Source organism: Hibiscus syriacus, unplaced genomic scaffold (assembly GCF_006381635.1).
Source record: "Hibiscus syriacus cultivar Baekdansim isolate YM2019G1 unplaced genomic scaffold, ASM638163v2 tig00110332_pilon, whole genome shotgun sequence".
In the NCBI taxonomy this organism is placed as follows: domain Eukaryota; kingdom Viridiplantae; phylum Streptophyta; class Magnoliopsida; order Malvales; family Malvaceae; genus Hibiscus; species Hibiscus syriacus.
In genome coordinates this window covers 1,635,172-1,658,028 of record NW_024062688.1, presented here as the reverse complement: position 1 = coordinate 1,658,028, position 22,857 = coordinate 1,635,172, and the positions used below count along the sequence as shown (strand labels likewise).

Genomic DNA, 22,857 nt, shown 5'->3' with positions numbered 1-22,857 from the left:
CAAATGCAGGTTGATATTAGGCATCTGGCAATTGAACCCTCTTAAGATTTTGACAGTTTGGGAGAAACTTCACATCTACAAGCATTTCAACAACGTTTGAGATCTTCCAGACAAAAGCTTACATCATCTCTAAATTGTGTCAACTTGATTAATTTAGAAATACTTATGCTTATAATTTGTTGAGACATTTGAATTTTTATTCTTATGCTTGTCATAACTTTGAATACAATTATATCTATTTCAAGTTCAATTTATTTGAGATTCAATTTATTTTTGGAAATTCAATTTATTCTTTTCTATTGAATTAACATAATTTTGAAATAATTTAAAGATTTCTGAATATCACTTTATGTTAATACTTTTAAATACATGGAATACAAAGTAGGCAAATCATCACTAGCTTAAAGCCATGAACATCAAGATTATTACAAGTGGTGCTACCGACAGCAAGGTCGAATCCGCCAAATCTACTCATCAATTGCTCCAACCGATCACCATTCAGTTCTTGCACATCTGTTTTCAAAGATATACTAAAACAGTAGAAGATGATCTTTGCAGTACTGATTCCAGCAAAAAGAAACAAGACATTGATATCACTGGGAAATATGTCTCTATATAGATCCTTGTGTATGGTTTTTAAAGAAAACTAGAAGCATTTCCACCTCATCAGGTTCAAGTGGAGCAACTTTATTCCTTCCAACCCATACTAGATTCCATTTTCAGCATTCATTAAGAACATACTTCTGGACACTCTAAGGTGGCTCATTGTCATAAGCTTCAAGAACCTTACAGATCCTTTCTGTCAATTTGGCACTTCATGTTCATGTTTATAAACAGTTTAACTTTATTCTTGGATTCCAAGAAGGCCATCATTTCTTTGTCAATGGAAAAGCATCAGCACATGAAAGAAGCAGAATAAGAGAAACTCTGTTGGCAGATTATGAATATAGCCTTTTTTAGTGTAGCAGCATGGAAATGCTTCGAATCTCCAAATTCTGGCTTTATATCGAATAAGTACTGTGATATCCCAGACCAAACATTAAATGGAAGATGAATTTGCCAATCGCATCTTCTGGAAGTGTTCTTTGAGTTATCTGACCTGGTTTAGCAGAACAATCATTGAATTTAGAAGATGAATTTGCCAATAGCATCTTCTGGAAGTGTTCTTTGAGTTATTTGATCTGATTATATAGAACCAAGCATTGAATTTGGAAGATGAATTTGCCAATCGCATCTTCTGGAAGTGTTCTTTGAGTTATCTGATCTGGTTGGACAGAACAATCATTGAATTTGGAAGATGAATTTGCTCATAGTAAAAATAAGGATACTCGATAGCATCTTCTGGAAGTGTTCTTTGAGTTATTTGATCTGAAGAAGTGCATCAGCAGCCTTAGTCATTTGAGCAGCATATAAAATTTGCCAATTCTGCAATTAATGAATTTGGACCACACATCTCTACCTGGCTATTGAAGCTTCAGCCTTTGAGAATCCCATTTTTGTCAAGTATAACAGTTTATTCTCCTCATCAGAATCAGAATTCAAGATTTCTCGGTATTAGAAGAACTATCGATATCTGTGAAATCATCTTGAAAGGTTACTTCATAATCAGATGAGTTGTTATCAGAATCAACATGTTGCCTGAATACAAGCTTTTCAAGAGCCTATACTATTGAATTTTATTCTCAAGAGATTTTTGTGACATTATATCTACATTTGTCAAAGATGATAGATTTCTTTCATTTGAAGAAGAAAAATCTATTGGGTTTTTACAATTGAAGAAATACTCAATTCACCAATCTGAAATCAAATAACTCAACATTCATGCATCATATTTTAAGTGTTTACAAAAATAGGTGCATTTTCATTCATTTTCATCTATGTTGAATTTTTAACAGGAATTTCAAAGATTTTAGCAAAAATTTGAATCCATCATTTGATGGAACAGCTTTTCCAGAGAAGGTTCATAATGAGAAGAACTCATCTGAAGAAGGAAGAAGAAATTCATAATGAGAAGAATTTGTTCAACCTTTTACCTGAATCCATCATTTGGTGGATCATCTTTTCCAGAGAAAGTTCATAATGAGAAGAACTCATCTGAAGAAGGAAGAAGAAGTTCATAATGAGAAGAATTTGTTCAACCTTTTGCTTGAATTCATCATTTGATGGATCAACATTGCCAGAGAAGGTTCATAATGAGAAGAACTCATCTGAAGAAGGAAGAAGAAGTTCATAATGAGAAGAACTTGTTCAACTTTTTGTTTAAATTCATCATTTGATGGATCAACATTTTCCAGAGAAGGTTCATAATGAGAAGAACTCATCTGAAGAAGGAAGAAGAAATTCATAATGAGAAGAATTTGTTCAACCTTTTACCTGAATCCATCATTTGATGGAACAGCTTTTCCAGAGAAGGTTCATAATGAGAAGAACTCATCTGAAGAAGGAAGAAGAAATTCATAATGAGAAGAATTTGTTCAACCTTTTACCTGAATCCATCATTTGGTGGATCATCTTTTCCAGGTAAAGTTCATAATGAGAAGAACTCATCTGAAGAAGGAAGAAGAAGTTCATAATGAGAAGAATTTGTTCAACCTTTTGCTTGAATTCATCATTTGATGGATCAACATTGCCAGAGAAGGTTCATAATGAGAAGAACTCATCTGAAGAAGGAAGAAGAAGTTCATAATGAGAAGAACTTGTTCAACTTTTTGTTTAAATTCATCATTTGATGGATCAACATTTTCCAGAGAAGGTTCATAATGAGAAGAACTCATCTGAAGAAGGAAGAAGAAATTCATAATGAGAAGAATTTGTTCAACCTTTTACCTGAATCCATCATTTGATGGAACAGCTTTTCCAGAGAAGGTTCATAATGAGAAGAACTCATCTGAAGAAGGAAGAAGAAATTCATAATGAGAAGAATTTGTTCAACCTTTTACCTGAATCCATCATTTGGTGGATCATCTTTTCCAGGTAAAGTTCATAATGAGAAGAACTCATCTGAAGAAGGAAGAAAAAGTTCATAATGAGAAGAACTCATCAAGAGCTTATTCAACCTTTTGAATGACTCTATCACAAAAAGGAGGTCATCATCATCCCCAGCAGAAAGTTCATAATAAGAAGAACTTATTTGGAGAAAAAGAAGAATTTATTCAATATCTCCATAATGATCAAAGTAAAGTCAAATGGATAAAAAATTTTATTATCTTTTCATCTTTGCCCTATTCTTGTTAACACAAGAATGAGCAAAGAGGGGCAGCTGAAGATACTAAATTTTTTTTATCCATATTATTATTATTAATATTATTATTATCCTTATTATTATTAATATTATTATTATTATTATTATTATTATTATTATTATTATTATTATCATTATTATTATTATTATTAAATATATTAAAAAAATAATAATTACAGGCCCAATTACAATTGGACCGGCCCAGTTACAAACCAACCAGAACCGGTCCAAATCCAACCAGAAACCCTAAATATTTGGGTTTCCAGTTAGGGTTTCCTAACCCTAATTTGATCAGCCGCCTCAGCTCACAACCGTTGGATCTGATAAGATCCAACGGTCCAGATGGTGCCAGAAGGAAACCCTAGGGTTTGATACCTTAGGGCCACGCGGCGCCGCTCCAGCTTCCACGCGGCTGCCGACAACCCTCGCCGCCTCCGCCGCTGCCACGTCCCAACCGAAGACTCCAGAAGATCATATACCAGCCGTCCATGCAAGGCTACGGGGTGAGTCACCACTGGTAGTCCGGTGACTCACCGAGGCCCCCTCTTCGGACCGGTCTGAGACGAACACCGGTGGTGGCTATAAAAGCCACCACCCCATCTGCGAAGAAAAAAAAGAGAGGACAAAAACTAGAAACAGAGAACGGAGAAGAAAAAGACAGAGAAAAGAAAAAAAAAACAAACTAATACCAACGATCTCAGCAGCAAAGAACCAGAAGAAAAAAAAGAGAGAAAAAGGAAGAAGAGACTTACCGAGGAAGCGTCGACCACCGGATCTCGTCAGAACCTTCGAAACATCGAAGGTATTTTTATAAGATTTGCTCCGATTAGGAGCCTTTTAAAGGAAGAGAACACCGGGACCGTCCTTAGGACGGTCCGATCTATCTATTCGTATAAAAATATTTTTTTCCGGCCACCGGATGCGGTGGCCGGCGGTGATATTCACGGCGGCCCACGGTGGCCGACCGGTAACCAGCTTCCCTCTGATGAGGGAAGCTAGAGAGAAGGCAGAGAGTTTAAAACTCTCTCAGTGAAGAGAGAGAGAAGAAAATGGAAAATGAAGGTTGGCCCTTCGGGCCAGCCGGTTTTGGACTCTTATAGTCCTTCCCGAACGACGTCGTTTCGGGAAGGACTATGCGCGTAATTACAAAATAGTTAAATCCCGTCCGTAGTCCTCCCAACTTGTAAATTTTATATTTTGGTCACTAAACTGAATTTATAATAATTTTAATTCAGTCTTTGAATTTTAATTTTGTTCATTTTAGTCCTTTTTATTAAAATAATATATTTAGGATAAATGACAAATTTAATCCCTTAATTTTAATAAATAATATTTTAATCCTTAGTTTATATTTTTAATTTAATTTATTATAAAATTCGAATTTTAGATAATTTTATTTTGGTCATTAAATTATTAAATTAGAAGATAAAATATTTAATCCCTATAATTTCAATTAATTAGGAATCAGATTTAGTTTTATTTTAATTATAATTTAGTTATTTATTTTATATGTCTTCATTTATTTTATTGTTTTTAAATATATTGTTTTAGTAGTATTTGTATTTTTATTATTAAATATTTTATTAAATATTTTTATAAATATATAATAAATAGTATTTTTTTTAAAAATATTTATTTTTAATATCGAAGAAAAAGGACAGTCTTAATACAACTGGATGTCCTATTCTGATATTTTAAAATTAAAAAGTAAACAATATTATTTAAATTAATATTTATCAATATCAAAGAAAAGAGTTGTCTTAAGGCACCTAGAAGTTCTTTTCGGATATTTTTAAATAAATAAATATTTTTTATATAATTTTGAAATAATAGGATTATAAATTAAATATATATTTTTAAATTTTTAAATTTTAATAATAGAGACAATTTATAATTAAAAAGTACCAATTTTGGGCGTTGTAGGGGTGCTAATACTTCCTTAAACGTAACCGACCACGAATCCCTTTTTATTATTAAAAAGAACGAATTTTTGGTTATAAACGCAGATCAGTTCATTTTTTAATTGATGTTTTCTTAAAACTCTTTTAAAAAATAATTTTTAGGTATTCGACCTACCTGACCCAAAAGGCCGATGGCGACTCTCAAATTATTTTCAAAACCATTTAATCACATCAATTTCCCCGCCAAAAAATTAATATTTCGTGCCCGGACGAAAACCGGTTACGACACACGCCATATGTATTTTGGCCGATTTCAATACAGGCGGGGATGAAGCCAATAAGGGATGGAGAATACACTATGCCCAAATTTTTTAATATAATAACATTTTAAATTTATTTTAATTTAAATATTATTCAATTTTTTATATATAGATTAATTTAATTCCTTCTAATATTTGATTCTAATTTTACCATTTTTAATTCATTGTGTGTTCTCTATAAAATGTTTATATTAAAATTAAGGATGGTAAAGAGCTACACACAAGTAGTTTACCTCTTTTTTTTGCTATAATTGCGTTCAATCTGACCATAAAAGAATAATTTGGGTTTTAAATTGTTAAAGAAAGGTGTTATTTTTCTTTTGACGTCTTGAGTTCGACAAATATATTTATAGGATGCGTATTGTCAATACAAGGAGAACAACTAATTTAGTTTTTTATATATAAGAAGAGAAAAGAGGGGGGGACCATTCATGCTTTTAGGGCACATTTCATACTTTTAGGGCACAAATTTAATGCACGTCCTTGGTATTAAATGCAAACCCCATTTTCTTTTCCTTTAAAAAACTATATTGAAATTGTTTCTTTATTTGCATGGACAGGCGAGCAACGACTTTACCATCAAATTGTCCATTTTTATTGAAAAATATTATAGATATTTAATGGAAGTATTGTTACTTAAACATAACTAATTTTTAGCTTTGAACCGACACTACTCAATGTAGATGACGTTTCATAGGCCTACTTTGCCTAAGCCCAATGAAATATTATTGGATTTGACCCGCAAACTTTTCGAGTTCTACGAGTTTTACCTATTTTCACTTTGGATTTCAGTTATATATAGGGTAAAGTATACAAATGATCTCTCCACTATAGGACAGTGTTTTGTTGAGTCTTTTGATTATTCAAAATTATAAAATAGCCCTATGATTATATGACATTACTTTGTTGAGTTCTCCAACTATTAAAAGTTACAAAATGATCACTCACCTATTCATATGTTAACATGTTGACTGTGATATGATATTCGTTTGAGATTCCATGATCATATTTATCATGTTATAGTCATCAGGTTAATGTACAACTCAGATTGTCGTCAGTTTTTTTTAAAGGAAAATGATGATTTTAGAACATATGAATAGTCGGGTAACTATTTTATAATTTTTAATAGTCGTTGACTCAATAAAGAAATGCCCTATTCTCGGTAGATTATTTTGTAACTTTTAATCGTCAAAGAACTATTTTATAACTTTTAATAATCGAGAGACTCAATAAAACAAAGTCTTATAGTCGGGGTCTATTTATATACTTTACCCTTATATTTATATATATGTTACCTTGTTAATTCGTTTGGTTAAAGTCTATTAGAAACTTATCTATCATACTAAAAAAATGTATTTCAGTCATTTTATTATTAAAAGAGATAATTTGGTCACTGTACGTTTGGAGAATTGAACATTTTGGTTGGCCTTTTGTTTTTTTATTCAAGTTGTTATTTTTATTGGTATATGTTACTTTTATTATTTATGTTAGAGATTTATAATTATTCTCAATTGTTAATTTTTAAATATAAAATATAATATTTTCTTATTATTGTAATTCTATAAAGAAAACCTTTGATAGAAAATAAAAAAATGCATTGTAATCGATCTTCCATCATAATATCAACTTTTCTCTTATTAAAAGAAAAATAAAAACAATCCAATACATGTGTAGGAAGATTTTTCATTTGCAATAATAATGTAATCGGTGATCGGACGAATGATAAAATAAAATCCCAAACCATAAATCGAGTGACCGGAAAATTTAAGGGACGTGTTGAGTTTTTCCCTCTTTTCTTTGGGGCTACTTTGGGAAGCCTTGTTCCAATAATCCTTGTGAGATGCTGTTATTTGATGGCCTTGCCTTGTTATAAATGGCATAAAGAATTAGTTGTGCTGTTCCAAGCAGAAAACCTATTCCATTTGGTACCTATACTCAATCAAACACCCAAAGTAAATAAAAACTAAATTCATTTTAGACATTCTATGCTCTTTACCTGAATAAAAATAAATTTGAGGATAATGGTGTTTAAAAAATGACTATGAGTTGGGATAAAATTTAAGGGTAAAGTACAAAAATGGTCCTTTTACTATAGGACACTGCTTTATTGAATCCCCCGACTATGAAAAGTTATAAAACGGTACTCCAACTATAGGGTGTTGCTTTGTTAAGTCATTTGACTATTACAAGTTACAAAATAGTCACACGACTATTCATATGTCCCACACTCATCGTTTTCTGTAAAATTGACGATAATATGAGCTGAACATTAACATGATGACTGGAATATGATAGTCGTTTGAGATTCTGATATCGGATTTTATCATATACTAATCAATATGTTAACGTCCAACTCAAAATGTCATCTTTTTTTAATGAAAAATGATGAGTTTGGAACATATAATACATTTTGTAACTTTTAATATCATAGGGACTAAAAAATGCAACACCCTATAGTTGGGGGACCATTTGTGTATTTTACCCAAAATTTAAAATAATCATAAATGTTATATTTGCATTTTTTTATTATTTACATCATTTTCCTTTGAAAAAAATTAAATCGGAATTTTCAAATTTGAATTCTCAAATTGAAATTAATAATGTTTTTCTTGATTAATTAAACAGAAAAGGAAGAGATAAATTACCCCCAGGAAAATATCTTGCTCCAGGAATGCATAGAAAGCCCAAACTCCTCCATTCAAAAACAGAAAAAACGACAGGAAAAATGGCATGTACTCTACACTCTTGCTTGTGACCACTGTTTTCTGAAACAATTGTATAGTGGTTGATATATATTAGATTTTGTCACATTTTATAATATGGATTGAAAAACTCATATGAACATAAATTTTATATGATTATAAATAAAATTCATAAAAATAATAATCATTCAATAAAGTAATACTCTTTGCATACGCAACTACTCGAATTTAAGACTTCAAAAGGAAAAAACATTCCACCATAGATGTAACTACTCGAATTCAAGACGTCAATGGAAGATATCACTCTCTACATATGTAACTATTTGAACCTAAGGTCTTACCCTATCTTATTCAATGTGAGAGCTAAAATGCAATTTATAAAACTTTTGAGGGGGTCGGGGACATTACTAAATCCCTTATCCTATCTCTATGAGGGTTATCTTTTCCTTTGTTTATTTTTTTTGGTAAAATATGCCATTTCCCCGTAAAACATTGTTTTATATAATAAAAATTAAACAATATACATATATTTAAATGATATAATAATGTATATGATTATTTATTTTATAAAGTAACATTTTTTTTATAAATTTATAAACAACATTTTAAATATATTATAATTTATTTGATGTTTTATAAATATTTTTTAAATATCTAATCTTTAAAATATAATAAAAATGAAACCATAAGCATGGTTAGATCTTTGACCTTTTTTAATTAAAAGTTAAAACTAAATTTATTTTTAAAAAATTCATATGTTTTTCCAATCATTAAATTTTTTAATCAAAAATATTTCGTTCTTTTCATATTCTTGAGAAAATTCACCCACAAAGTACAGAAACTAACAGTATTATTGCAAATGGTCCCCATGACCCTAAAACATGAGGAGCAAATGCAGGCAGCGTTTCACCCACTGATTCATCAAATCATTTAATGTTGTACTGCTATTTCTTTATTATAAAAGGATGCAATCATTTAATTTTCTAAAAAACCGGTGTATAAGATTGTTTAAAGTCTAACCCTACAGCTTGAATTTCTTGGCTAAAAGAGAACGAAACAAAGAAATAATTAATATTTGCGATGCCATATTTTATTTATTTATTTATTTTGTTATACGGATAGATTCAAAGATGAGAAATAAGGAACGGGATGAGAGAGAAAATGGAAAGATTAAAGAAGAAATGAAAGGTGTTACCATGGCAGCTAAAGGGGAGCCATACATGATGATGTTAAGGGCGGCGCACATGAACCCTATTGCATCGATTCGAGACTCTCCTTCCAATGCTAAACGAGTCACCAAAACAGCTGCTGAAAGAATTCCCACATCTAATATCCCTACCAAAATCCCAGTCTTCACCTGCAAATTCATTCATAATAAAACCTTTCATTCATCTGATCATTTGCAATTTATTCTGCACAATATATGTACCCTCATCTTTCTTGGTGCATATATGAGGAACAAAACAACGTAGATAGCTTCAGCCAGGATGCCAAAGCCATTAACAGTGGCAACAAGATAAGCTCCAGGCTTAGTGATTCCATAGTAAGTCCATAAGCTTGAATTCAACAATGTGCAAACGTATGGAAGACTCGAGAAATCCTCTGTTGATCCATGCTTTACTATCCTCCAAAAAGTCCCTCTTCAAAAACAAGAAACACTAATTAAATGAAACCAAAGAAGCATTATATTTGTTAGATTTTTTGAATCTTACACTGGAGAAAGAAAAACCAGAACTGAGATAACATTGCCTGCAAGAACAGCAACATGTTAAAACTATATGTATAGGAAGACGAAAGGGATTTGATGTTTTGTTGAAGTTTACCTATAACACCTACGAAGAAACTCAACCCTTCCATTTTAGGGATATAAGATTCAGTGTTTGGGAATGATGATGAAAGAGGAGGGAGCTTTGAAAGGGAAGTAGGTGTACTTGACATTTAAAAGCTATTTTTCTTTTTATAAAAGAAATGGAATAATTTCGTTCATGTTCAATATAAAGAACTTTTAGTAATTCAAGATATCTGAAAGGGAGAGGGAAGGTGTTGTTCATTGTGTGGTGGCATCGTATTTTAAACATTCTACGAAATCTTTTCGTCACTACAACTACGACCACTTGTACAAGTATTTATACTATTTCGAGAATTATAAAGTCGTATATCAATTAATTTATTTGGTAATCCTAATGATTGTCAATATTATATGATATTTGTGTTTAATAACAAATATATGGTTTTATCTTAGAGGGGATACATTTATAAAATTTTAAGAAAATATAAACTTATAATATTATAAAGACAAAACCAAATTTCCAACAGAAAATATAAAAATATTTAAAAGTTTAAAATTTTTAGAGACCCACACCACACCCCATCCCTCTCGATCCATCACTATTTGTATACATGTGAAATATTATGGACGGTATGCATAGTCTATACGTTAAGGATATTTGTTGAATATTGTTAGTTTAAATTGGCTTTATAATGACATATGCATTATTTTATATGTTGTTAATTATCGAGTTACGCAAAGAAATATGTTTTATTCAAATTTAGTAGTATAATAAGTATTTAATATTTTAATTTATTACGAAGATCTGAGGTGTTTTTTGATTAAAAGATTTTATCACGTGGTTGAAATAATTGTATGGATACAATACTTCCCCTACATAAGGTTAAAACTGTCCCATCAGATGTTGGGGACCTCAATAATTGACGAAATAGTGAAGTTTAGGTGTGGGAAATGAGTCACAGCGTGTTCATCCACTTGTAAATTGAAAAGCTTACACGACCTTTCATCCAAGAAAAAATTGTATTAGTTGGATCTTAAATTCTTCGCCCGTCAACACAAGTTAACTATAAATTAAATAATAAAAATGTGAAGGATCCTCAATTTTAATTTAATCTCTTTTTTAAAATTATATTTTGAATTTTTTTAAAGTTAATAATTTATTTTTGAACCCTGATTATGACATGATATAAAACAGGAATATGCTGCAAGTGAAGTACATGAAATTCGAGGTCTAGTTTTAACAATGCAAACGAGGAAGCTTTTATGAGCTCTAGGTTAGAATTAGGAACGGTGAAAAACAGAAGCAGATCTAACCACGTAAACTGCCTGATAAACGGACATGCTGTTTTTATTTCATTTGCAAAAGCAGAGCCCACCAACACAGCTTCCATGAAAACAACATGTTAACAAGACATTTGAAAACATAACCAATTTGGACCGCTCTTGCAATAATGTTTAGGCCCCCATCCTACGCGACAAACTTTTAAGGGTCATTTGGTTTCAGATTTTTTCATTATTGCCTCAAATTTGAGTTTTTTTTTTTGTCACGTTTGATTTGAAATTATTCATCAGTTTTTTAAATAATGAATATTACGTAGGTTGCCAAAACTCAATGATATTGAAGCAATTTATTATTCACGACTCTCATTTTATGCTCCGAAATGATACGCTAATAAAGACATACACTTGATTTTATGTTAGAGATGGCGAATTTATAAAATTTTAAAAGGACGAAAATTGATTATCAATAAAAAATACAAAAAATATCTAAAATATATGATACTTTAATTTTTTTTAGAGGGTCACTGCTCCCAACCGGTTCCTCCTTTGGTCCATTCCCTATGCAATAAGGCTTATTTTGTGGGATTTTCTCTTTGGATTTTGATAGAAAATTCTGATGGGATAATTCACATAAATTGTACAAGGATGAGATTGTAATTATCCAAAGGTTAGGATGGGTTGGATTTAAATTATTGCTTGCATTGTGAAAGTTTATAAGTGAAATATCTTTTATTGGGAAGGCCTCCAGATATAAGTGCATTAAGACTTGCTTGTTCTTTACTTTATTTTGTTATGCAACTTTGTTGTGAAGAATTATTGTGGCCACTCGGCCTAACCGTATCAGTAATGAATATATAATTTTTTGTTAGGGATGATTTTAATAAAAAAGTAAATGTGAAAACAGATAATATATATATTATATGAAAATTTAGAATTTTCCGAAAATAATTGAGCGCTTTTTAGTACATCCTGACCAACCTCTATCAAAATTAAAATCGGTTGATTAGAATTCTGACACTGTGAGGCTCCTCATGCGGTAACGGATTTAAAAATTTATAAATAGGGTCCAAAAACTTAATTTTTTCTTAAAAGTAATGGGGTGTAAATATTTTTTTTCCATTTATCTTTAACATGTTATACTAAATTTCACTTTTCCCCCCTAAATAATGGTCCTCATGTATGGTGAAACGAATGCAGTAGCCTAAGACGAGATGGACCATTAAGCAACCCTGATACAATTCAGAGGATTTATTTAATGGAGTAATACACAAGAATTGAGGAGGATTTCCAAATGTGTTTCAACTTGTGAAAACTAAGCAAGAAGGAAGTCGTACAGTCAAACTATAAAAACTTCAAATGCTGACACCAGATTTGAAACCATATGTATGTTTTCTTAATATTGTAACTAATGAGGTTTCAGGTGAGGAATATCTGCACGAGAACGTGGTTCGAAAGGTACTACCATCACTTCCTAAAATACTTATTAAAGTGACGTTCATCAAAGAGGTGAACCATTTCAGATCTATGTGTATCAGTGAACTACTGTAGTGTTCTCTCTCTCCAAACTTATAAGATGAACCTTGACCATGTCCAAACAGTTTTGCCGATGGTTCCCAAAATAATTTAGTCTTCAAAAGTTCGTTAAAAGGATAGAGTTTTCACCCCTTGTTTTAGGCTATGCGTTTAATATCAGGATCAAAGGTGGTTTTAAGGATTAGTTACTTGCGACGAAGATTATGGGCGTTGATTTCGTGGTTCTAACCGAATTAATCGGTTGAATTGAATTAGTTGCATTAATTCCGTCAGAAAATGGTTAATTTTTTTAATATTTGATTAATTGTTAATTCGATTCAAAATCAGTTAATTAACATAATATATTAAATATTAAATATATTAAATACATATTTTAAGCTCAAACACAATTCAATTAATTATATTAATGAAAATTCGATTCGATCGGTGATCCAATTAACTGTTTGTTAAACATCTATATAATTTTTGATTAATTAAACATCTATATCTTTAGAGCATTCAAAATTTGATATTTTCTTTTATATATATATATATATATATATATATATATTAAATAAATAAATGAAACATCTATTACAATGACATCGTAATAGAAAATGTTAAAACGAATTTGTAATTTTTTTTATTAATTTATAAATTATTTAAAAAAAAAACTAAACTCTTTCTTTATTTGCAAGAAACTCAGATTTTTTAATTTGTTGCATAATTTTTAAATAACAATTTAACAAATAATTATTTTATAAAAAATATCACTTTCAATAATAAAATATATTATTATCCAAAATAAATTTCTACTATTAATCATTTTTAATTTTTAATATAAAAAATATTGCTTTCTAAAATTATTTTACATTCAAATGGTATTTAACCAATAAGTGGATGTAATATTAAAAATTTCAAAAGAAGTATACATATTTACAAGATTATTTATTATTTCACAGGTTTTCATGACTTAAATAAATTAAAGTGTAATATGAATCAGATTATCTCAGTGGTTAAAGGAATAACTATTATTTATTGAGGTCTCGAGTTTGAGCTTTAACAACTGAACGCTCATAGTCAAATGATTAAGAATATTTAGAAGAGATACTACTTTGTAATCATCTTAATCTAATAAGAAATTTTTTTTAAAAATAAAGTGTAAACTATACAAATTATCATTAAAGTTTAAGTAAGTTTCTCTTATCTCTATTAATATTTTAAAAGTAATAATTAATATTATTAATTTATAATAAATCGATCACTCCATCGTTAATAATTGTTACTAGAGTAATATTCTTTTTAGACAATTACAAACCCCATTTTTTATTCTCTCTAGATATAACATGTTAATATCACTGACCTAACACCATTAGACCTGCATGAAGATTACCCTTTCAAACCCCATTTTTTGTTCTCTCTAGACAGTTACAAGAAGAGCTCGTACACTTGATCAACTGCCAAACCCAGTAAAGGTTTGGCCCAAGTCTTTCTTTACTTCTTAGCTGATGTAATTTTATCCTTCTTTTCCGATTGATTTTGGGTACTTGGGAGTTTATAGAGATTTGAATTTTGCATAAAAGTTTGGTCAGTGTTGATTTTTAATAATAAAAGAAACTCAGGGCTTTGTATTTTAATGGTGCCAATGTCCCAAGACGAATCATCACAAAAAATGGTGGAATCATTTTCAGAAGAAGGGAATTTGAGATCGGTGGCTCGATCGAGTCGGTGCTAGGTTCATTAACGGTGCTCCCAAATGATGATCAAACGCATATTTATGCTTTTGATTTCACAATCACACCCAGATCAAAGGCATACATCAATCTGCACCTAGCAAATAGGAGACCAAAATCTCCTTTGGGATTCTTGTGCACTTTAGCTGATAAATGCAAAGCCCCGACAATAAACCCAAGCTGCAGACTCCCAATCTTTACAATAACCAAATAGCTTCGATTGAGTATATATACATCAGTACAACCAAAATTCACCAACAGCAGACACAAACAACTAGCACGAATTTGTACACCAAGCCCCACGCCCTTAAAACTGATGAAGAGTATCACCAGGACAATAAGCTTGGATTAATTCAACGAATTTTCACCCACTAATCTTCAAGTTCATCTCACCCACCTTATCAAGCTTGGATTATTATGTAAGACTCTTAAGGTCGAAAATAGCCTACTCTTCACAGAAAAAGAAAGGATTATTCATCTAAAGCAGCTCCTACGCCGTCTACTTCGGTTCACTTGTGAACAGCTGTTTCATTCTTGCTCGGCTTTCTCGATCTCAATCACCCTAATAAACTCCCAAACATCTACCCCCATTAATCCCACCAAACTTTGAATAGATTGGCACGAGAAAGGCCTTGTTTCGTTAGACAATCAGCCAACCATTTCCTTTCCTCTGTATATATTCAAACCTTATGGATTGAATAATTTTCATCAGGCTATCAATCTCCTCCAAGAGCTGCCACCATTTCCGTGGTCTCAATTGCACGGATCCAATCCAATTCAAAGCTACTTGTGAACCTGATTATATAATTATATTCCATTGTTAGTGTCAACCAGTTTCAATAATAATATCCAACGCTGTTTTTATCGCTATGAATTAAGTTAACTTAAATCAAACATTAATCGAATTTTAACTGAACCATTTCCTTTCAGCCTAGTTGCTACTATGTATGAAAGCTTCATTTTCATGACTATGAAATAAAACCAAAGCATTATTTGTTTTTCTATTTCAATCATCCCTATAGTATAGTGACTATACATATAGTTTACCCTTCAGAATAATTGAAATGAAATTGAATTAAACAAAACCAAGTGGAAAGCTATCCAAACTTTATAATTCGATCAATTTTCCTTTGTTTTGCTCAGTACTTGTTAGCGGTGCTCATTCGTACATTTGAGTTCGATTTAGTTAAAATCCGGTTAATGTTTGATTTAAAACAATTTAATTTGAATTTAAATTCGACTTGAAATCTTAATGAGTTCATTCGAGTAAAATCTAACTCGACTTGATAAGTTTGTGAGCATAACATTAATTTTTTTATAATTTTTTAAGATGTTAATTGTTTTACTTTTATGACTGATTGTATATTATTAAACTTCTTTTAAGAATGTTTGTACTATACTAGTTTGGTGTATTTGTGATTTTTTACCTTTGATTGTAATATGTTAATTTGGAGTATTTATAGTCTTATAGATTATTATTTTGAACTTTAGTCTTTAGAATGATTTCAAACACTATTTAGATCATAAAGCAGTGGTTAAATCATCTTGTTTGTCTTCACAACGGAGCTACTTAAGTCACTGCTGTGGTTAGCAACTGTATGTATTAATCCAAACCATGCTTCTAGTTGTCCTAAAATGTCTGCCCAACTTGTATATGTTATATCGCTTGGACTGCCTTACTTATTTTTCAAAGGTTGATTCCTATGTTACAAGAAATTTTCTTATATTTTGGAGGTCAAAATTAATGTTTTACTATTTTAAGCCATGCTCGGACCGGTCCAAGCTCAGATGTTTTGTGAGAAAATCGGCGACTTGTTTTTGAGAAGGAAGGAGAAATAATATGCTAATATTTAGGCTTAAATACCCCCTCCAAAGCGATGCAGTGTTCGGATGGGGCAACTTTAGCCAAAACACAACGTTTTGGTGATGACCCGACCCAACTAGGGATGATCCACGTGTTTTTGGCCAATTTGGGAAATTCAACCTTTTGTTCTTCATATTTTGGTTAGGATTCAATTTGGCCTTTAATTGTAATAATTAGCTATTAATTATGGTGCAATACCCTCAATTATTTGGGTTTAATCCATAATTTTAGTAATTAGATATTAAATTGTCCCATAAGTATTCAATTATGTCAATTGGTTCCTCGACTTTATTAATTAGATACTAATGAGATATTTTTATATCGAAAGGAAATTATTTGAAAACGTGTTCTTGTTATGGATTGCCCATGCCCATAGGGGAAAAAATCAAAAGCCCAAATTTAATGTTGATGAGCTCATATTTAGAAAATTAAAGTGAGTACACCTCTAATTCCAAAGTGTTTCATAATTATGATGTCTTGAATGTAATGTGTGAACACTAGATTAAATATTTGAGTCACATTAAGGATCAAATTGTCCCTAGTGTGAATAGTGACTAAATGATTTGAAAGGCACACTACAGTATAAGACTTTAAGAAAGTAATAAGACATTAGTGCGTACGTGTTGGGCTTAATGGAAGACCAATGTACCCTAGAGTTGGTGAAATGACTAAAATTCTCTTGGTCAAAACATGTGATAAGCAAAACCTAGAGTATGCGTAAAAGGTTGTTAGAACACTAATAATTAATTCACTACTCTTTTCATAACTTAATATTTTAATATATTTGAGAGTGTTAAACTATTAAAATACAATTAGACTGCTGAAATTGCTAATTTTCCTTAGATATCTAATTGAATGAAATAATTTGTGTTGGTAAAAAGAATAAGTGTCTTGAGTGTGGAAAAATGCAAATACACTTATGATAAAGAAAATAGGAAATAACTATAAATTCTATAAGTATAAGAAATGACCAAAATAATTTTGGACCAAATGATCAAATTACCCTTGAGTTTAATTGATTAATTGTGTAAAATTACGAATACCTTAAGGTTAAGAGATTAAATTATTAATAATGTAATAAGAAGAATAAAAAATAGGCAATATAAAAGATAATCATATATATTAAATAAATTAAAATAATCAATAAAATATGGTAATTCGTAATATTTACAAAATCCCGAATTAACACATATGAAATTTCTGCATGTGTTGTCTTCACTAAAAACAGGCGTATCTTTAGTTTCCGTCATCGAATTGACGCGGTTCAAGAATCGTTGAAAAACTAAGAGATAGTCGATCATATCTCCAGAAGACATATTGACCAAATAACACCCGATTCTCATTCAAAAGTTGAAACAATTTTGATGTTGTTCTGATCTTCCTTTCCAAAGCTTGGTTTTGTGGATCAATTGGAAGAGATAGTCCATTTTCTTTTGGTATGAGTCTTCTGGTGTATTATCATATTCCTAAAATGAATTATGTTGGTAATGTTTAGACACTATCCCATATTGAGTGAGAAATACCATTTGCAAGGGTATTTATAGTGTTCATTTCCCTCTCTTGTTGAGATAGAAAATAAGGGATTATCTCATGCGCTGCTGCTGTCGCCATCTATTCATCTCGGCGATTTTGTCCCTAAACCTAGCCTATAAATAGAGAATCATTTTCAGCTTCTCACATCATCCAACAACTCGAAAATCATCTCAAATCCTCTCTAAAGCTTCCTAAGTTTTCTATAAATTTTTCGGTGCTACAGAAGAACAGTACCACCACAGTCTACTCCGGTTTTGGGTGTCCAAATTCTTAGAGCTCCGGTTTTGGGTGTCCGAATTCTTGGAGCGGCTGTATTAACCTCTGGGGACAATCCGCCTAACGCAGTGAATATACATATTGAGACAAATTTGTTTATAAGGCAATAGTTTCACCATGACACGGTTTTAGTTTCATTTAGTGATTTTATTTTTAATTTGTTATGTCAGTGCTAACGGTGTGCTTTTGCAGTATTATATATATCCGACAAATTATTTACTCAAAGATAATTTCATGGAATATGAACTTATTTAGATTACCGATTACATAAATTATTTTTGCATTACCATCTTATAATCTAACTTATAATTAGTTAGACGGTAAGATAATCATTAAGTTGATATTTACTTTCACTTATTGTTTTATATGTAATTCTAAGTTCTAAAATAATATACGCATCATATAGATAAATAATATAAAAATATTTAAATGAATCAGATCAAATAAATTACAATAATTATATGAAATTGTTACACTACATGCACAAAATTCCAACAATCAGAGGCATTTAACTATTGGTCACATGCAGCCATACCTCCTCCCAATAATGATATAGCCATATAGGAGAGGATTTGCCTAGATGGAAGGGGATGAAACGAGTGCTTGCTCCGTCAAGTCGGTTTATATTACCAGTCAGCAGGAAAACTGGAATAGCTGTAACAATGCTTAGAACGTTGCGTGGAAGTACGATGGCCCCAAAGAATCAAGCATTTCATTTGGCTTGCACTTCATGAGAGACTTATGACCAACGTTGCGGGCGAGGCGAGGGATCACCATGGATAACCACTGTCCGGTTTGTAATAGTGGAGAGGAGACCATCCCCACACCCTCCGAGACTGCATGTCGGTTCGATCGATTTGAGAATCACATATCCCTAACCAGGCTAAGATAAGTTTCTTCTCCAAAATTCTCTTAGAATGATTCTCGTCTAATCTTTCTAAAAACGTAGGCTGGGATCATGAGGAATTTCCCTGGAGACATCTTTTTGACATTCTCACTTGACGTTTTGGAAGCAATGCAACAATATAGTCTTCAGTGGACAATTTGGTCAGCGTCGGAGATGATTCGCTCGGCGTGGATTTGGGCCAATCAGTGAAAATGAACCCGTCACACAACTATACCAGCCCGTCGGGAACAAGGATGGATACCGCCTCCTATTGAATTTGGTGAAGATCAATACCAATGGAGCGGTGGTCATAGCTCGTCGAAAGCAGCCGGTGGAGGAGTAATTCGAGACGAAGATTGGCAAGTGGTTAGCTGGTTATCACAAGAATTAGTCGGTGCCGTTTTTCAGGCAGAACTTTGGACGATCTTCGACGACACTATAGCTTGGAATAAAGACTATCGTGATGTAGTGGAGATGATAATAGCGTAGTAGTGAATTGTCTTAACTCTCTGAATCAGGCCACCGATGATGCCATCACCCAAAGGATTCGAAAGTGTATAGACCAGAAATGGAGGGTGCGTTTTGTCTATATTAATCTCGAGGCTAACTAGCTTGCCGATGCCCTAGCTCATATTGGAGATGTTGACCAGATGGGGTTGTCTATGTTCCAAAGCCCCCCAAGTGATGTCCTGCAACTTACAATGCAGAGATTATGAGTATATCCTTAAGTTTAACCCTAGTACCCGAGTGGCTCCTTGTGTAACCAAAAAAAAACTATTGGAAGCCTGTGATATACTATAATATTAAAAGCTATTATAATGTTACGTATCGTTGAGAACGTATACCTGTCACCAGTATTAAAGGCATAGATTGTCCCCGTTAATTATTGTAATTACAATTAACTCGAACCAAACTCAGTCAAAGTCATGAAGTTTAAACGTCACATTTTGTGATAAAATACCCCCAAAATGGCACTTTGTTTCACTAAAATAATGCCCCAACCTCATATTGTGAAAAAAAACATTTCTATTCAGACAGTCTGTTTGTTCCCCTCAAGATGCATAAATAAATGGAACTTAATGGGAAGAAGCATTTTCTTTATGGGACCATTAGCATAGTCCTACAGTAATACCAAAATGCAGCTCAGATGAACAACATTTACAATTAGGCATTTATTATGAAACCTTTTGTCGTTTTCGAAAACAACAATCGTACAAAAGCTCCATCATTCTTATGACTCTTTACTAACAATTTCTTCTCTTGTTTTCAAATAAAAAATAATTTGCCTAATAAAATCCGTACTTTACATATTTCTTCTGCATCAGACCTACTAATTCCAATTAATCTCCATTATTGTTATTTAGTTAATATTCTTAAAGTTAAACTCATTAATTCGCTTTATTGTTTATTTACTTAATATTCTTAAAGTTAAACTCATTAATTCGCTTTAGTAGTAAAAAAGAATATTAATTTTTTTGAAAGATTTTTAAGTTTTGAACAGTTAGATTTGTACATTGTTAATCGATTAATTTTTTTAAGTTTTGAACAGTAAAAAGAATATTAATTCGCTTTAAGGACAAAGACTTTTGGAATGTTGACATCCGTTCATCGTAAAGTTAAGGTTTAAGGAAACTCCTAAAATTAAGACAGAAAGCTCGTCCTGTTCTGGAAGCTGGAAATACAACAATTACAGCAATTTGGGATGCCATTAGAGTCAAAAAAGCTATTGTTCCTTGGCAGAAAATTGTCTGGTTACCTATGCACATTCCTAAGCATAGTTTAATCTCTTGGATGGCTTTGCTTGATAGGCTTCCTACAAGAGAAAGACTAAACCGTATGAGACTAATCACTGCCTGCAAATGTATTTTCTGTGATGAGCCTTTAGAAACTAGGGACCATATTTTTCTGCTCTGTCCTATGGCTAATTCAATCTGGAAAAATGTTTTTTTCTCTCTCGGACTTCACTTCTTCCCTTGCCCGTGGGACGCTTTTGTGCAAGGGCTTCCAATGCTCGAAAAGGCAAATCAATGCTTACTCTTATTCTGAAGTTATCTTTTAATGCTACTATTTATTATGGGATGAAAGAAAACAAGCGAATGTTCCAAGGTATATCCAAGAATGTTCAAGAATTATTCCATACAATCAGATATAATTGGACTGCACTTAAGCAATAGGAAATTCAATTGTAATGACAATGTTAATATTACTCTTTCTAGGAATTGGAATATAGGGTGATCTTTGTTTTTGTGTTGGATGATCACTGTTTTTTTTGCTCCGTTTCTTTGTATCTTAATATTGTAATGGTTGATTTTGGGTAATAAAAAATTTTAATTATCCAAAAAAATAAAAAATATATTCTAAAAATAATTTTTTTTATTAATGTGATGATTATAATGTAATATCTATCTTAATTTTTTTAATCATTTACAATACACTCACATCTTAATACAATTGTTCAAATTTAAAACTTTAGAAAAAATAATATATCATTTAATTAATTTAACCACTTAATTGCGTTGTTTTCATTATAGTTACGGACATAATATATATTATTATTTTGATTATGTGTATTATAATCGTATAACAACACCACCATTATATAACTGACGTTATTATAGTAACATACGACTATTTAAATCCAGTGAATATATGCTCATTTTTAGAGGTGAATTTAGAAGGGAACGAAGATGAAAAATGGTTTAAAAGAAAAGCTCTTTTGGCCTCATTCCAGGAACAAAGCTGCAACACATAGCATTGTCGTTACACAAAATTAGCCAAGCCTAAACCAAAATACAATCAAAATTAACCCAAGTAATTCTCAACAACAACAACAACAAAAAACCCTTTTTTTTCATTCATGGCAGCCATTGGTTTCGTCCATCTCAATAAGCTTTGCGATGATGGCGAGAACCTGAAGGAGAGGAAGGAGAGGAAGGAGTTGAACGTTTCATTTTCCTGGAAGCCAAACAACAATTTTCTTTATTCACAGTTTCTTCTTCATCCATGAAAATTTGCCTGCACCTGCACTCCACGCTGCAAAAACCCCTATCCCCTCTACCCAAAAAAAAAAACCCACATCAGTCATATAAAACTGGAAAAAAAACTGGGTTTTTTTAAAAAAAGAAACTTACTTGTACATGTAGATGTCTTTTCCAGGTAAAAGCTTTTGTTTGCAAAGAAAACAATGTTCAAGGAAAGAAGGAAGTGATGAAGATGGAGGAGAAGAAGAAGAAACATGGTTGTTTTGCTAATGACTTGTGGGGGATTTCTTACTGATAATATTACAACTCTTTTGATTCTCAAGAACAACACTCAGTCCCCACCATTTTTTCATTATTTTCTTTGGGAGAGAAGAAGGGTTTTGTTTGGTTGATGAGAAAATTACAAAATGTGAGAGAAAATATTTGTTTGCTAATGACTTGTGGGATTTCTTACTGATAATATTACAACTCTTTTGATTCTCAAGAACAACACTCAGTCCCACCATTTTTTCATTATTTTCTTTGGGAGAGAAGAAGGGTTTTGTTTGGTTGATGAGAAAAATTACAAAATGTGAGAGAAAATATGGATGAAAAGCTGGAGATTTAAAGAGATAGAGGGTGTTGGCAGAGCTAATAAGAATAGCAGCAGTAAGAAAAGTGTACTGCCTTTTTCTCTTCAACTGCCACGTATCATTTCTTCTTCTTCTTCTTTTCATGCTATGTTTGTTTTTTTGTTTGTGATTTTTTATTAAATTTAATTATAAATTAGTGTTTAAATTATATTTTTTTATTATAGATGTTAATATCTACATGAGCTTTCGCTTCCGTTACTTTTTCA

At 31.6% G+C, this 22,857-nt stretch overlaps 2 protein-coding genes across 2 annotated transcripts; both read right to left on the bottom strand.

The window, feature by feature from the left end:
- Nucleotides 1-7,040: 7,040 nt before the first annotated feature.
- LOC120119170 (bidirectional sugar transporter SWEET17-like) lies at nt 7,041-10,102 on the bottom strand. The gene is made up of 6 exons (XM_039139045.1): nt 9,988-10,102; nt 9,877-9,913; nt 9,594-9,804; nt 9,360-9,521; nt 8,108-8,227; nt 7,041-7,391 (listed from the first exon to the last, which is right to left on the bottom strand). Exons 1-6 carry the CDS (start codon nt 10,100-10,102, stop codon nt 7,266-7,268), a joined length of 771 nt encoding a protein of 256 aa, XP_038994976.1. The 3' UTR covers nt 7,041-7,265.
- Nucleotides 10,103-21,741: 11,639 nt separating this feature from the next.
- Nucleotides 21,742-22,525, bottom strand: LOC120119220 (FCS-Like Zinc finger 15-like). The gene is made up of 3 exons (XM_039139071.1): nt 22,424-22,525; nt 22,170-22,285; nt 21,742-22,092 (listed from the first exon to the last, which is right to left on the bottom strand). The coding sequence occupies exons 1-3, from the start codon at nt 22,523-22,525 to the stop codon at nt 21,921-21,923; spliced, it is 390 nt and encodes a 129-aa protein (XP_038995002.1). The 3' UTR covers nt 21,742-21,920.
- Between the last annotated feature and the right edge of the window lie 332 nt (nt 22,526-22,857).

Excerpts from the sequence above, each read along its gene's own strand:
- LOC120119170 (XM_039139045.1), bottom strand. The coding sequence starts at position 10,102 with ATGTCAAGTACACCTACTTCCCTTTCAAAGCTCCCTCCTCTTTCATCA. Across the intron at positions 9,522-9,593 it reads ATGCACCAAGAAAGATGAGG|GTGAAGACTGGGATTTTGGT; the intron begins GTACATATATTG and ends ATGAATTTGCAG. Across the intron at positions 7,392-8,107 it reads AGCAAGATATTTTCCTGGGG|GTACCAAATGGAATAGGTTT; the intron begins GTAATTTATCTC and ends GATTGAGTATAG.
- LOC120119220 (XM_039139071.1), bottom strand. The coding sequence starts at position 22,525 with ATGGTGGGACTGAGTGTTGTTCTTGAGAATCAAAAGAGTTGTAATATT. Across the intron at positions 22,286-22,423 it reads AATATTTTCTCTCACATTTT|CAAAACAACCATGTTTCTTC; the intron begins GTAATTTTCTCA and ends ACAAGTCATTAG. Across the intron at positions 22,093-22,169 it reads AAAGACATCTACATGTACAA|AGGGGATAGGGGTTTTTGCA; the intron begins GTAAGTTTCTTT and ends TTTTTTGGGTAG.